Genomic DNA, 15,283 nt, shown 5'->3' with positions numbered 1-15,283 from the left:
TGGTCATACAATTACCATAACCATAGACATTAAAAATCCCACTTCTCTAAGATTGGTAGTATTGGTCTGAAAGTTCTGGCCAAAGGCCGTGCTTCTTCAGCTAAGGGTTAGTGTTGTCTAATCAGTTGTTATACAAGTCCTAAGTTCACAGATTCCACCCCAATACTTCCTTCTGGGAGAAGGGTGCTAGTGGAGAACAGTCAATCAATGCACCGACCTTGCACTTAGTCCAGCAGAAAAGGCTGATATTTTTTCAATGCTCAGTAGTTCTCTATCTGTGTGGGCTTTTGTTAGCATTGCCTGCTAGTGCTCCTCTGTTTCTGTCCTTAGCTTTAGGTGGTAGTTCACAATCTTGTTCCCTGTCAGGGTAGATTTCCCTAGACCTGAAGAGCAAGGACACCTTTGTTCAAGTGGGTTGAGAGCCTTACGCATATTGCCAGGAAATCCTGGGAAATACAAGTTTGAGAGATTTGCTGCATCCCTGGGATGATGTCTCTGGTCCTGGAGAGTGTCTCTGGTCTTTGGTTTCTATGTTCTTTCTAGTTACTCTAGGTAAGATTGTGCAAGCATCTTGCAGAAGCTGTTTAACAGTGCAGTGCTCTGGAGGTCTTCAGTCAACATCAGCCTCGTGCCACACACCTTTTGGAAGCCTTATCAGCAGGGGCTGTTCACCTTGGTCTTACCTCTGTGCTTGGTAATTATAACTTGTAAAAATTTGTGTAGTTGACAAACTGCAGGGTTTTTTCTGGGGTGTTCTACAGGTATTTTTATTACTAGGAAAAACAAAATGAATGCCATTTTACTAAAAGCAGTGGGAAATACATCTCAATAATGCTGGCTCGGGTTACCCTTTTTCTACCTGGAGATTTCTAGGTACTCTTCTTCTGGTGTTCTCTACCTGTGAAATTCTTGGCCATAAAACCAGTCTGTTCTGTATCTTTCAGTTCTATACCTTTCAGATACTGAAAACTGGATTATGAAGGTGGAGGGGAGCAAATTACTGGTAATGTCATTAGAAATGCAAGCACCTGCTCATTTAAGCAATGTCCAGAGTTATTGAAAGTAGCATCTGTTTTATTGAATTTGTGTTTCTCCCCTTGGGAGCCTTGCTGCAGGTAGCTCTGCCTCAGACATGCTCTCCAGTCCTGGTTTTGGCTGGAGCCATCTCACTGGCGTGCCTGTGCCCTGCCCTGTGCCTTGTTGCCCTCACTTGCTGGCTGGACTTCCGAGGTGAATCGCAGACTTGCCCTGTCACCATGCTCTTGTCTGATGACATGCACTATCAGGGGACCTGCCCCTCTCACCATCCTTGCCCTGCTCCTCTGCTGGGGAGCGACATGCCCTGTGTGAGCTGGGAACACCCTTGGCTGCTGTCTCACCTGTCCTCAATGAGCATCCTTAGTCTTTCTGCTCCCCAACAGAGAGGACAGCAGATAATAAAAACCAATTCCAGAGGTGCCTTTTATTCAAAAACATTTATTGACAAATGCCACATTAGGTATTCCACTGAAAATTCAAATATTACTATTATATTGCACACAGTTTACAGATCCCCCAATATTTTCATGTGTTTTTGAGGAAAAACACACTATTCCATACTATGATTTTTTTTACTGTTAGTTGAGTGGCAACTTCAAGACGAAGAGGTCTGGTTTCTGTGCGTAAGGATAGGATCAGAAGCGTACTTTTAGCAGGCCCCTGCAATGAAAGAAAAGTAAACTTTAGTCTGTGTAAGTAAATTTGCAAAGTGCTTTAACAACCTTTTAGTCTCCAGTGAATCTATAGTTACAACCTTCCTAGGATACTTCTGAATCACAGTACAAGACTAGGATGTGGGGTGCAAAAGTTGCTGTTTGCATTGTTCTGTGTCTATTGGCGCAGACTCAGGCAGCCTTTCCCAGCTAGCCATGGGCTTTCAGCTTTCCTGAGTTCCCGGCCATGACCCTGCAAACCAGCTGCCTTCCCTCTGCCACAGGGAACAGTACAGAGCGGAATGGGGCAGGGCTGCCCATGCCATCGCCACAGCCTTGGATGATGCCAGTACCTGCTCTGTAGTGGAGGACTGGCTGACACAACGATGTGCTGTTCAGGAAGTTTTAGCTGCCATTCCTTGTCCCACAGTGCGGAATGCATGTGTTACCTGGCTTAGTAAAGGGTCAAGGCAAGGCCTTGAAATTGAGGATGTGAAGGGTGTGGGTACTCAACTGCCAACAAAGAGGAATTTCTGCCTCCAGCATAGCCCTGAAAAAGTATCTGCCTATCTCATGGACAGCATTTGAACTAGGAGATCAATTCCTGTACCTCTGGAAAAATGTTCTCAAAATGAGCCTTAGACATGGTCTGTTTGCATGTATGTGGTGCAACTGTTGACTCCCACTGCCAGCAGACACAGTCAGAAATGCTGCTCAGAGCCCCTCACCCCTGCTACTCAGACCACACAGGACGCAAGTCATGATGGAACTAAGAAGTGCGAGAGTGGTCCTTCCTGGAGGCACCTTCTCATCCTTTCGTGGAGGACACTGCACAGACCCAGGGTAAGATACTATTATGCAAGTGGCCAAGACACACGTTTCCAAGTGCAGAAACACTGGCTTGTTGCATCTATCCCTGTCCTGTCTACTACAGTAACAAGGCTGATCTTCTGGTAGTGTACCAGTTTCAACACACAGGATTCCTGTAAGTAGCAATCTGAAGGCTGCAGAACCAGCCTGTAGCAGGCTCTTGCCCTTGCATGGATTTCCCTTTGTAGCTCTTTTTCTAATAGATCTAACATTAAGAAACAGTTGCTAAAAAAGAACAACTGTGTTTGCTGTGGTTCTGTCACATTTAAAGCAAATGCAGTCACCTACTGTACAGCTCAGTGAGTTTGCTAAGTAGCCCCAAGTACCTGACTGAAGCACAGGCTGGAACTGGCCAGACATGCAGATTTCTTCCTGCTTCTGGCGCACAATGCGCTGGATGGCTGGGGGGAGGCCACGGGGATTGCGCGAGAAGATCAGGGAATAGCCATCGTCACAGGAGCCATCCTCCTTCAGGCTGCGGCAGGCGTAGGTGATAGCATAGTTATCATAGTCGGTGTCAATCACCCAGTAGTTGTCCCCTGAAACATCAGAACACATGCATTTGTCACACTGGGCAAAACAGAGCAGAGGTAGATCCTTCAGCACGGAGATGACAAATTTCAACACATGGCAAGGATAGCTTTCCAAAGGACCTATAATCATGTCACACATCCAGCTTGTCTCCACACCATGAAGGGAAGAACTGGGACAAGCACAGGGCATCTTGAGACCATGTTTTTCCCCATGATGCTCAGTGCATTTTCACCTTTAGTTTCTTAGGCTAGAAATATTAGGAGGACTAGGATTTTCTAGGTTTTCAGTGACAAAATATCTCTATGTTGCTCACTCAAGCAACATAGGTGGAAGGAAGGACATACAGTACAGATTACATTTCCTATACAGGAAGCCTCAGTAAAACATTCCTCCTGTGTTCTAGCCTTGCTCAACTAAGTTTTTTTTTTGTGTGGCTTATCTGGCAGTACTAAGTGAATGTATTTCTTTCTTACACACTAGAAGTCCTCCCCAACTTCTACAGCTGAAGAGCCACAGCTCTGGGAGACTCAGGCACAAAGGATGGGCTTTGAGGGGTGCATAAATGAGGTTCAGCATGAGCAGTTTCTGAGAGCAGGACTTGAGTTAACAGCTCCATTTCTTGAGTCCAGCTCTGTCTGCCTGAGGAGAAATGTCTTGTTGCTGGGGTGCAGTTGTGGGTCCATCTGTCTCCTCTACTTAGCTATGAGGAGTACAAGGATGATGGACCTCAGCACTTATATAATGCCCACAGTGGGGTGCAGGAAGTACTGCTTCCCCAGGTTCAACACCACACTTGGCTGTACAAAATCCATGCGTGTGGCCCACTGCCTCTGAGCCTCCATGTTAACATACATGGTGGATAAGAGGGATCTCTGGGAGGTCTCTGGATGCTGCCCTTTCTGTGGACATAAAATTCACTGCTTGGATAAAGCATGCACCCCAAAAAAGGATGTTTTGTCTTCACTTGGAGCAATCTGAGCTGAACTGTTTTTCCTGCTTGTATGTTGAAACACACATCTGGACAGGTGTAGGCAATTGACTAGCATCAGGGGGCTGGAGAATTTCACTCACCACCACTGGAGAGGTAGCTGGCCAGTCCCTGGTAGGTCATATACATTTTTGCTGGAGTGGTTGGATCAGGTACCGTATACTGAGCAGCCATGTCAGCACAGATCACCCAGAAACTGCAATGAGATCCATAAGACTCAAGGTAAAACTTGGCAGCATGAGAGCTTCAGATGGGTGTCCCACACTCAGGACTTGGGCACAGCTGCCTCAGGCATGGGCATGGTTTTCCATAGTGCAAAGTCACTCTTTGTCACTGAGTAATGCAAATCTGCGACACCCCCCAGTCACTGCTGGTGATTGCTGCTGCTGTCTGGTCCCCAACTCTGCTGTACGGCTACACTGTGGCTGGGGCAGTGCCCTGACCCTCCTTCAGTTCGGTGGGTGTTTTACCACCCATTTCTGTACAAGCAGACAGCCACCAAGAACAATAATGAACATGGTTTCTTGGTTCCCTGCTAGCAGTCTGCAGGGTGAGCTGACCTGCATTTGGGCTCACTTGGGGTCAGTAGCTGTGCCCCAGGCAGAGGAAGGGAATTGGCTCTCCCCTGTCTAACCTTTCCCAGCAATATGAGCACAGGGATGTCTGTTACAAGCACAGTAATAGTTACAGCCCCTCTGCTAAGCTTGTGAAAAGCCATCACACAGCCTTTGAGACACCCCGTGGGAGTCCATTTGTTCCAATATTCTTCTCTGTTTGGTATCTGTTTGCTTTGAATGCCACCCATATTTCAACACTGTTCATCAAGCATTACCTGGATTTGTGAAACAGTGGAAGGGTCTTCATTCCCCTCCTTGCTCAGGCTGTGCTTCCCCTTATCCTGGCTTTGCAGAAATAAAATTTGCAGCAGCCTTGAGACCCCACTTGTTTTCTGAAGAGTCCTTCTGGGAATCTTCCCACTTGCACTGTGTGGCATGCCTGCAAAGCTTCATTTGCCCATTCCCAAAATATCCTGGAGTGCTGCACTGTTGAGATGTACAAAGGTTCATAGCAACCTGCTAGTGCTAGCCTATTGGAAGCCACAGATTTTCTTTTCTGCACTCAGAAAGCTATTTAATCTCTTTACATGCTGTAGTAATTCCTTGTAGTAATCATGACCAAGAGGCAAAACTCTAAGCTTCCTGCCATCTGTCCATTCAGGCATTGCAATTACATCTAAGAGTTAACCACATGTTCTCCTCAGAAACCTGTCCAACATTGTGTTGAGATATCTGTGAAAGTAATGCTCCTCCCCTTTCCCATACCTCTCAGTGAAGTGAGGGTTGTCCTGCCCTTGCAGCCCCACAGCCTTCATTAGCTCCTTTACTTGATTGCAATGAATTTATCTAACCATTCCATCAATCAAGATTTGACTTAATAATTGACTTTACAGAGTAGTTTTGTGATAGACCCAAACCTGAGCAAGGCTGAGAAGAAATTCAGTACTTAAAAGTGTCTAACCTCTAGCTTCTAAACTAACACCCTGGATAAACTTCTCTTTTTAATGAAGAAAACCCAGCCATGTTGTGTGTTCAGGATAGATCACTATCCATGTCCCCCTCATCCAGTACCTCATGGCAGCAGCTAGAGCTGAAAGTCAAGAGAGCTTACCCAAAAAGCTTCACTCGGCCTTTGGAGGACGCTGTCATTGTGCCATCTTCCTCCACGGTGTATTCAGCAGAAATGTTGTCCTGAAGGAAAAGGCCTTCTGGATCCTTCTTGGCCAGAGCATACCATTTTCCTGCATACTGTCATGAAAAGTGTATTAATATCTGGATTAATCACCATGGCAAGATTAGCACAAAAACCATTTTGTGATCAAAGTGCCTTTCTAACTTCCCATTGCCTGATAAATGCCAGTCTGAGTTTGGGTGGGAATGTAGCACACAGATCCTACAGTGCTGCCTGATGAGCCCTCTGTGCCAGAGGGAGTGGGTCTAGCAGCTCTGCATTGCTGTGTGTGTCTACTCGTCAAGTGAGACGTTCCTGTCACAGTAACCCCACACCAAAAGCATCTCCCATCCTAAGACATCTTCTGAGAGACTGGTTCTTCCCTGTTCCTGTTCAAGCCCCTGCTCTTCCATGAAATACCATACCAAATTCAACAATATCAAATTGCAGGTGCAAAGACTGTAGCAAGCTGGCTGGGGACAATCTTTGTGGCTTCCAGGGGCCACAGCTGATCTCTGACAAGGAAAAGGCTCTACCCAGCAAGGCAGAAAGTAATGACTGTGATTTCAAAACAAGAAGATGATGTGGTGGGGAGAGTAACAACAGAGAGAAATCGGATGAGATTAAGAGAAAGAATATGTTCATGCAAAAAATGGCCCCTGGAAAATATACAAGAAGTATCTAGTGAAATGAAAACAAGATCTGAACAGATGACTGACAGAGGGGAAGACCCTTAAAAGTTATCATTATCAGTAGAAATGCTGAGAGCAGGATCTAGCTATGTTAAATTTGATTCTGCAGTGAAGCTAATGAAATCTATTAGGCAAGTTATATGCTTAAGCCTGCAAGCCCTTAATTTCCAAATACAGGAGCCAGAGCAAAAACTTTGGCTTTTTAAAAGTGGGATATTCCCAAAGCTTTCCCTGGACATGGTTTGTTTCCAGCAAAGCCAATCTTGTATAAAGTGTTTGCCACATCCCAGCTGCCCCTGGAATTGTAGTGTTTGCTGACCATTAGTTAAAATCAGTACTGACACATGTGTCTTGACCTTTCCAACAGCAAGTTAGCCCTCATTTCCTCCTCAGAAGCACAGATAATGTGTCTAAACAAGAGTCAGTGTTCAGGATACCAGACTAGGTAAGATTTCTCTTTGCTATGACTCCCAAGAATGACTAGTGGTGGATGCAAGCACCCTAGGGCTTGTGCTTGATCTTCCTCTCTGATGTGGCTCTAAATTGTTTCTTTCACGGAACTGCTCAAAGCTCAAAGCTGTGCTGAGCTAAGAGAAGATGACCTCTAACTGAGTAACATCTCTGGCTTTCAAGACCAGTTTTAACATAATGTTCAGAAGGTTAAACAGTACTGAGGAGAGCAAACAACAGGAACAGCATTTGCAAGACAGCTTATGAAAGAAGTTAACTTTTTTGTGAAGAACCTGTTTAGATGAACAAAACTCATAACCTGGAAAACCAGTTTATATGTAAAGCTTCTTCATATGTACTATTGAAGTAACCATAATTACCCTTTTTGGATCAAAATTGTCTTTCACAGCAAAGGACTCCACTGCACAGGTCTGAGCTAGGCTGTATTCAACAGTATAGAAGACCGAGGCCAGGAAAACATACTGTGCGTATTTCATTCTGCAAGACAAAAGCAGACATGGGGGGTTTATTTCATGCAGTAGGTGGAGGTAGCTAGTGCTACAGATGTATGTCCATCATTTTAAAACTAGTTTCTTTCCATGCTAAGTAGACAACCAACTCTTCCACTGGTACTGAGTCATTGTGGTGCCTAAATTTAGCCAAAATTGAACATCAGTGGCAATTACTTTGCAAGAGTATTTTGCTTGCCAGTAGTAGTAATGCAGTTCATGGTATTTTTGTATTATAAATCAAGCCAGACTATGGATAAGGTTGGTAAGAATTGGTAAAAAATTGAAATGTTTTGAATTTTGTTTTCACAAGAAGAAAAATATTCTGATGAGCTCTGGTAAAGCACCGTACATTGTAAAGATGTTTTTTTCTAATTATTTCATAGTGAATGTCCACTTTGCTTTCGAAGCAGCAAATCTGTGTTCTCATCACCAAAGCAGGCCTTTTCTAGGTGCCTACTCTAATGGCATAGTACACCTTGGTATTGGCTGTCCTCTGACCATTCCTTCAACAAACATGACAAATAATATTAATTTTCTAAAGGCTTGGTCTGTCACTGCAGCACAACCACTAGGTGCCCATGGCTTTATTTTTCTTGTTGGGTATCCCTACTCATCCATATCCCAGTATATTTGTTTCTCAGAGTTTGGGAAGAGAGCACCTTCATGATACGTTCTTGCAGAGTATTTGACCCTGAATAGCTGTCCTGATACCAAGATAAAACAGTTACCTGATGCTTGTCAGCACCATCCAAGCTGAGCTACTAACCCAGAGCCCAAAAACCCAAGCAAATACTCTGTTTCTAGCTGCTGCCATGCAAGCTGCACTTCCCTGCTGCAAGAGATGCCAGTCTGATCCACCTCTGCTGAAGAGAGACCTACCTGCTGAGTAGAGATGTTGGAGATCCTTGAGACTACTCTGCTTCAGTCTTTGGGCTGCAGGAGAGTTTTGTGTCAATTGTCCTCCAGCTCCCTTTAAATAAGGAATCTGCAAAGTCACTAATTGGTTATTTTTGCTCATGTGCCTGAATAAAACACTTAATCTTGGATAATCCATTATGTAAAAACCAAGTGTAATCCTCACGCTGGTGGGTCTGACTGCTATACTAATACAAACACAGCTTTTACATAATGGAAAAAGCTGCCCAGAAAGCTAATAAATCTGCTGATTTGATTGTACCACTGCTTTGTCTCATTGAAGTCTTTCTGCTTCTAACACGTTAGGAGAATAAGCACAGAGCATTAATTAGAGAGACACTTGGACTATACACACACATCTGCATAGACACATGCTCAAGTTTGACAACTTGCATGGAGCAGGTACATAATTAGCTCTTTTTGGGAAGAGGAGGAAGACATTGCGCATTACCGACATGTGGGAGGGGACAAAAAGTTGCAAAATTGCAGTTTTGCCCTCATGTTTGTATCAAAATCTTGGGAGTCGTCGGTTCTCCTGTGCACTGAAACAGTTTTATGTACATTTTTCCTAGTTAATCTTGTCAACATTTCCAGTTACATAAATACTACAGCTCTCTCCTACCTAAAATGTTCCTTCTAGTAGCCTTTCATGGGGATACAATACATCGCAAAAAGACAAGAAGGCAGAAATCACTAGAGGAGTACTTTTGGTAGCAAACCATGCCTGTCATTCTCAAGCGCCTGAAGAATTTCTCCAAATGCAAAGGCTGCTCCTGTACTCTTCGTCCCAGTCTCATCTGGGAGCTCTAAGACTTCAGACATTGAAGTAGGAGTTCCCAGTATTAGCAGTTACTCTTCACACTGGGTGCTAAGTGCTGGGGAGCCTTGGACATAGCCACTAGAGACAACCCTGTTATTCCTGTGGAGTGAGCCCAGGAAGTCCGGAAGCTTTTGGTTCAGATCCAACAGTCTGGACTTCCAGAGTGAGGCTAAAGCCTTCTGGATGTTTTCAGCTTGGTCCAGTGATCACTTACCCTCTCTTGCCCAGGAATTCCTGAACAGAAGCACACAATTTTGCTGTGTAGCTGGTGTGAACTGTGTTGCTTTCCAGGCAGCTTATTTAGGGCTGGCCATTGTCTGGAAAACGCTGTCCTTGCTTGCTGCCAGAGGAAGCTTTGATCTGGCCTCTGTGCAGCTTCCATCTACACTTTGGAGGGAGGCAGTGGTACTTCGCATGCAGCGTGGTGACTGAACATACCCTGTCCATGCTATCTGTGTGTCTTCAGAGGCAGCCTGGGCAAGTCCACACGGAAATGCGCAAATGGTTACTGGGACTGCTTGGTCACCTAAAGAGTACACAAAAAGTAACTTCTTAAACCGTACTTCAGGGCTAGATGCCCATTAGATCTTAAAGGGACTGACACTGGATATGAAGTGTTTTCTTCCACCCTGACAGGGGGACTTGATGGAGAACAAACTGCAGTGTTTTCTGTAAATTAGAAGGCTTCCAAACACTTACCACTTCATCTGTTTCCAACAAAACAGATTAGTGTATGTCCATGTGAGACATAGGTGACACTCGAAGCCATGCTTAGATGAGCCACTTAATCCCCTAGGGATTAGACATATGCTAATAATAGCTAATCACAGCACAAGGTTTTGGTTGGTGAGCATAACATCTGTCACTGCATTATTTGCTGTTTGGAGCAAGAAGAAAACAAAAGCAAATTTACCTTCGTTTTTGCAGTATTATGGTCATTTGTGCTGGGCATAGGAAAAAAAAAAAGGGAGGAATCAAAGCACTGAAACATATTCCTGGGCTTGTTGAATTTGATGTGACATGAAGCAGATTTCATAAAAACAAAGATGCCCTACTGGCTTTGGTTATCAAAGAAGATACCCAAGAGCCTGTTCCAGACCTGCTCATCACAACTGGCTGGTTTTTAGTAGAAGAGGTGGCTTGACCATTCGATGTACTGAACTCAGCACAAGGGTAACTGGTAGTTCTAATGACTTGCAGCAAAACAGGTGTGCAGATGAGATGGTTAATCTTATCTTCTTTCCTATCCTGTGAAATACAGCAGCAACAGTTTTGTATTTCTTGCCCCTAGCAGGTCCTCTTCCTTTTGCCTTATTATTGGAATAAGCATTGGGTAAACTGCTCTGGAAATTACTGCAATTGCACTGCCATCTTAGATTTAGTAACTTGTGCTACTAGCTCAGCAGCCGGTGGCACAGGATGAGGGCTCTAAATACGCTTCTGCACCAGGCGCTAAGTTCCCTGCTGTCCAGTGGGTGGTCAGGTTGTGGGCTTGTTTGCCAGGGCACTGGAGAAGAGCTACATGTACGTGTGTTCTGAGTTGCCCCTGACAGCTGCTGCAGTGGTTATTACACCATAAGTCATGGGGACTTCATCCTCTAGCTTCAGATCTAATTTGTGCTGCTGAGGGTGCTGGGCTATTTTTTGGGGATGTCACATGCTTGTGCCTGCATTGTTGGAGAACCAGTCCAAGGTCTGCCAAGAGCTGAGAGGACAGTGATAATCTGCTCCACTTCTTTGTTAGGGCAGGAAGCAGGAGAAATAAGTCTTCCCCATAGTGGGACACCACATGAAAGCTGTGGACATAGAGGTTTTCAGTTTCTGTGACTTCTGCTCAGAAATGCTGATGTTTTCCAAGGAAGAGAGTTGTGCAATACAGATGAAGAGGAAATAATTTGAAGTTTGTTCTTCTGTGGTTCAAGGGCAAGATTCTTGGGTGTGTTATATAATTAGGTTAAAAAGGCATCATAAATTACTGCCTTAGGACTTTCAAGGTGATATTCAAATACCTCACAGTTTTAAAAGACAGGAACTGAAAGACACCTTTCCCTTCTGAAAAATGATAGTGTAATTCTTGCTGAATATATTGACTGACAATTGGCAGAGCAGGGCCTCACAAGCTCCCATGCACACAATGCACCTCAGAAAAAGGCACACGTCACCCTGTTTGCAGGTGAAACAGGGGGCTGCTCAAAGCAAGAGAAGTTGTGAAGCCTCAGCCTCCCTGCCACTATGGGTAGTCAGCCTGGAGGGAATGTTTTTCTCAGAGCCATTGATGAGAGCTTGCAGAAAAATTAAGTTGCAGCCACTCTTCCAAACCCTTCAGCATCTTGCTGCCTTGGTAGAACAGGGTTATGCAGAGCTGGCTAAAATCTCTCCTTCAGCGGGATTTTAGCACACAATGATCTGCTGGCCAAAGAAACATACTGGGTTTTGTGCCACCTCCTGGTTTCTGCACAACTGTATGGATGGTTGTTGCAGCTTCATCAGTGAGCTGCTGGATTTTCTCTCCAACGCATGAGTTTCCCAAACAGCCTGTTACTAATCTCTACCAAAAGACCATTCAGGCCTGAGGCAACCTCATGAAAAGGAGACCTTTTGTGGCCATCAGATAAAAAGATGAACTTTTCATTTGTTGTTTTCTGGTACTTACTCTAAGGCATACTGTTGACATATCTCTATACATATCTAGTATTTACTACTACTGAGCTGATCTATTTCCAGGCATTGACAGATTTATTCATTTTGGTTGCAACATTGGTTTAAAGATACAATATTTGCCTTCTTCCTGCCAAGCTCCCAGGTCCTGGAGGGCAAAGACCAGCTCCTTCAGCACAAAAACACTGGAGGGTCTGCCATTTGTTTTGGACAAGGAGGGTGGCATCTGCAAATAGGAAAGGAGCTCAGTTCTCTGGCAATAAGATCTTTACGCTTGAGAAGATCTCTGACATATCTGTATGGCCTGATCCTATTCTTCTCCTGGGGGAAGACGGGAGGAAGGAGATTGTTTCCTTCAGGCAGCAGTAGCCTCTCCCACATTTCGCAATGAGGTAACAGACCAGAGTTAATTTAATCCCTGGTGTTATTCTCAGGATGCCTTCCACAAACCAGGAGGCACAGAGGTTATGTGAATATCCCTGAAGGTATAAACCAGGCATGTAGTATTCTCTTTCCTTTTCTTTGTTAATGCAACAGAAACAGCTTAACACAAAAAAATGCAGGAATAAATCTGTAGGCTCTAACTGGTTGCAAAGCATGATGTAACAGGAGACCATATGTCCACATGTTTCAGACACTAAATTCTGCCTCCAGATTATTGCACCAGATTACTCCAATGGGATATATACAGCTCCTTACATAGCGTGCATCTCAAGGTGCTTTACAAAAGTGATACTGCTGGCACAGAACTTGAGTGGTTATGGATAAGCCAGGATGTCCATGCAAGCCCTGATGATGGATTTAAAAGCTAAAACCAGAAGCACAAATTACAAAAGCCAAGGAAATCTGTATGTGCATGCAGTCAAAAGCCATTAGCTGGCACCTGGCCTTAGAAGGTGTTAGAGGACACAGTTTCCATGTGCAACAGAAGGTGCAAGGAGGGAAGGTTTAGGTCAGAGCACCTTTCTGCACTCCAAAGGGAGGGCAGCTGTGAACACAAGGCTGATGAGTGAGTCACAGAGCTAGACAATAAGCAAAGGCTTTCACATAAAACTGCACTTCAGCTTTCTATCTCTGCTTCTTCTGCAGGAGAAATGGATGGAAGTATGTAGCTTGGGAAAACAGAAGAATTTTCTACACTGTCAAAAATAATAATTTTTTTTTCCTGGAGGATTTTTTTGGTTTATTTTATGCTTTAAGCAGCTGATCTTTAAAGCTGCAAGGCCTTAGATAGTGTAAGTCTTCTGTAGATAGGAAAGTTCACTGTTTTCACCATGCTTCTCAACACTTACACAGAAAAATTATTCATTTAAGGACAAGCCCAGAGGTTCCAGTCAAATCTCAGAGTCCCACAGTGTTACCACCTCTGTAAATTTACAACTGGAATAGTCAGCCTGAAGACCAAGCCTTCATCTGCTTCAGACTGAGCAACAAGCTGGAAACACTGAAAATTGCAGGGTTGCCCCAAAGAGAGAGGCCCATTAAAAATACCACCACTGCAGCCACCGCTGCTGCAGGAACTGGACACTAAGCATCCCTCTAGAGGCCCACAAGAAGAGAAGGAAGGGGAGGCAGGCCACAGTGTACCCCAACATCATCAAAACCTCTGCAGGACTCACTGCAGTCCTGTGCCTGCAGGCCTGGCAGGGGAGCTATGGCCGCTCCTGTTAGGAGCAGTGAAACTCCTGTATGACCACCCCTGCTGCTGGTCCCTGGAATATGAGTACTTGCTTCCTCTTTGCTGCAGCCTTGTGTCTGCCAATGCTGCAAACCTCTTTATGCTATTCTGACATGTGCACTGAGACTACACAGACACTCCCAGCTTCTTCTTGTGATTTCTGGACTTGAATTCTTCTTACCCAAGGTGGCTATGCTTGTTCCCACACTTCTGGTTCCACAGCTTTTTGTGGACTCAGTAGCCCTTTTTAATTCCTCATTACTTGCTCTTCCATTACTCTTGAAGTTAGAGTCATTTTGTCTGCTCCCTTCCTTTTCTGCTAAACAATCCTGCTCTCCACCTTTTTTACCCCCAATTTTGTGGCCAGGTTTCCCGAAAATCACTTCCCTCATTTCTTACCTGTGATGCTGTCCTCTTGTTCTGCAAACATCTGCAAATCTTTCCTTAGATTCTTCTCTTTTCTTCCTTGTTTATTCACAATATTGCAAAAGCAAGCCTATTTCTGGGTACATCTGAGCACATATTTTGTGTCATTAGAGTTCCTTCTAAGAGATTTCGTATGTCCTACCACTGAGCTTTCCTTAGTTCCATGCCCAGAACATTTTGGGAAGGAACTTGAGAAGGAAGTATTTTGTGCATGTGGCTTAGTTTGAGAAGAGTTTAATGATCTTTTTAGTCCTTCAGCTTCACAGAACATTTGATGAATGAAGTAATCTTCTTATTCAAGGTTCAGTGATTTGTGCTAAGAGCTTTGGATACAATCTGTCAATTGAAACATATTAAACTCATGCAGACTTAGGGCAGAAATTGCCGCTGCTACTGTATTGTAGTATTTTTTATCAGAGCCATCTCTCCATGAAATTAGGCAAAGAGAATCTGAGCATATTTACAACATATACAAGGAGGAGGAAGTCAAGGAGGCACATCTGGCCTGTGGTGACTCACAGGCTTAGGTACCTTTACAGTCTCCTGGCATGGCAGAGATACATTTCCTCATAAAAATCTCTCATAAAAAGTAACAATCGGACTTGACAAACCCCAAACTGCCCTCTGTGCTTTCAGAAACCCACCTCCCTTCTATGAGAACCATTCAGATGGAAATCTCTGACTAATTCCTGCAATTCACCAATGAATGCAAAAAGTTGTATGCTAATTTTAAGGTAATTCTCCAAAGGAATTAATAGGTTGAGGGCTGATGTTCCTTTGTGGAGGTGGAGTCAACATTCTGGCCAAAATGCAAGCCTGTGACAAAGTGCTTACCCTTTGCAACTGGACTGCCAGCAGCACACTTTCTCCTGCACACAAAAATGCAAAGGATTTATATGTTATTGCAAAGATTTAATGGTCTGGATACAATTCAGCTATCAACTGTCCTGCTAGCAAGGAAATACAGCTCTAGCATAACCAGGTACTGCTCAATGGCATTTTCTGCAAACCTAGAGTCTGCTGCTGTACTTCTGTGTGACAGTCAGATTGCATGAAAACAAATATGTCTTCAGCTATGCTCATGCACATGCCCCAGCTGACACATGTCCCCACTGCTGCCACCCTGCACCTTTTCAGGCTCCTACCAGCTCCAGGGGCAGGACTTGGTGCTTGCCCAGGCGGCAGGAGGTTCTCCAGCCCCTGAGCTCCTGATGAAGGGTAGCCCAGGTGCATTCTTCCCCTGGTCCAGCCCCAACCAGCTTGACCATATGTGTGGACAGGAAGGCTGTGGCAGTATCCCACCCACTGGTGGCTGCACAAG

The 15,283-nt window shown here is 44.5% G+C and overlaps 1 protein-coding gene across 1 annotated transcript; it reads right to left on the bottom strand.

Moving 5' to 3' along the window:
* Positions 1-1,456: 1,456 nt before the first annotated feature.
* Positions 1,457-8,452, bottom strand: LOC103616392 (purpurin). The gene is made up of 6 exons (XM_008634555.2): positions 8,345-8,452; positions 7,334-7,451; positions 5,752-5,888; positions 4,167-4,279; positions 2,888-3,100; positions 1,457-1,698 (listed from the first exon to the last, which is right to left on the bottom strand). Exons 2-6 carry the CDS (start codon positions 7,448-7,450, stop codon positions 1,688-1,690), a joined length of 591 nt encoding a protein of 196 aa, XP_008632777.1. The 5' UTR covers position 7,451; positions 8,345-8,452; the 3' UTR covers positions 1,457-1,687.
* Between the last annotated feature and the right edge of the window lie 6,831 nt (positions 8,453-15,283).

This window comes from Corvus brachyrhynchos, unplaced genomic scaffold (assembly GCF_000691975.1).
Source record: "Corvus brachyrhynchos isolate BGI_N302 unplaced genomic scaffold, ASM69197v1 scaffold22, whole genome shotgun sequence".
NCBI lineage: Eukaryota > Metazoa > Chordata > Aves > Passeriformes > Corvidae > Corvus > Corvus brachyrhynchos.
Note: the sequence above shows the minus strand (reverse complement) of the source record. Positions and strands in the feature narration are given on the sequence as shown.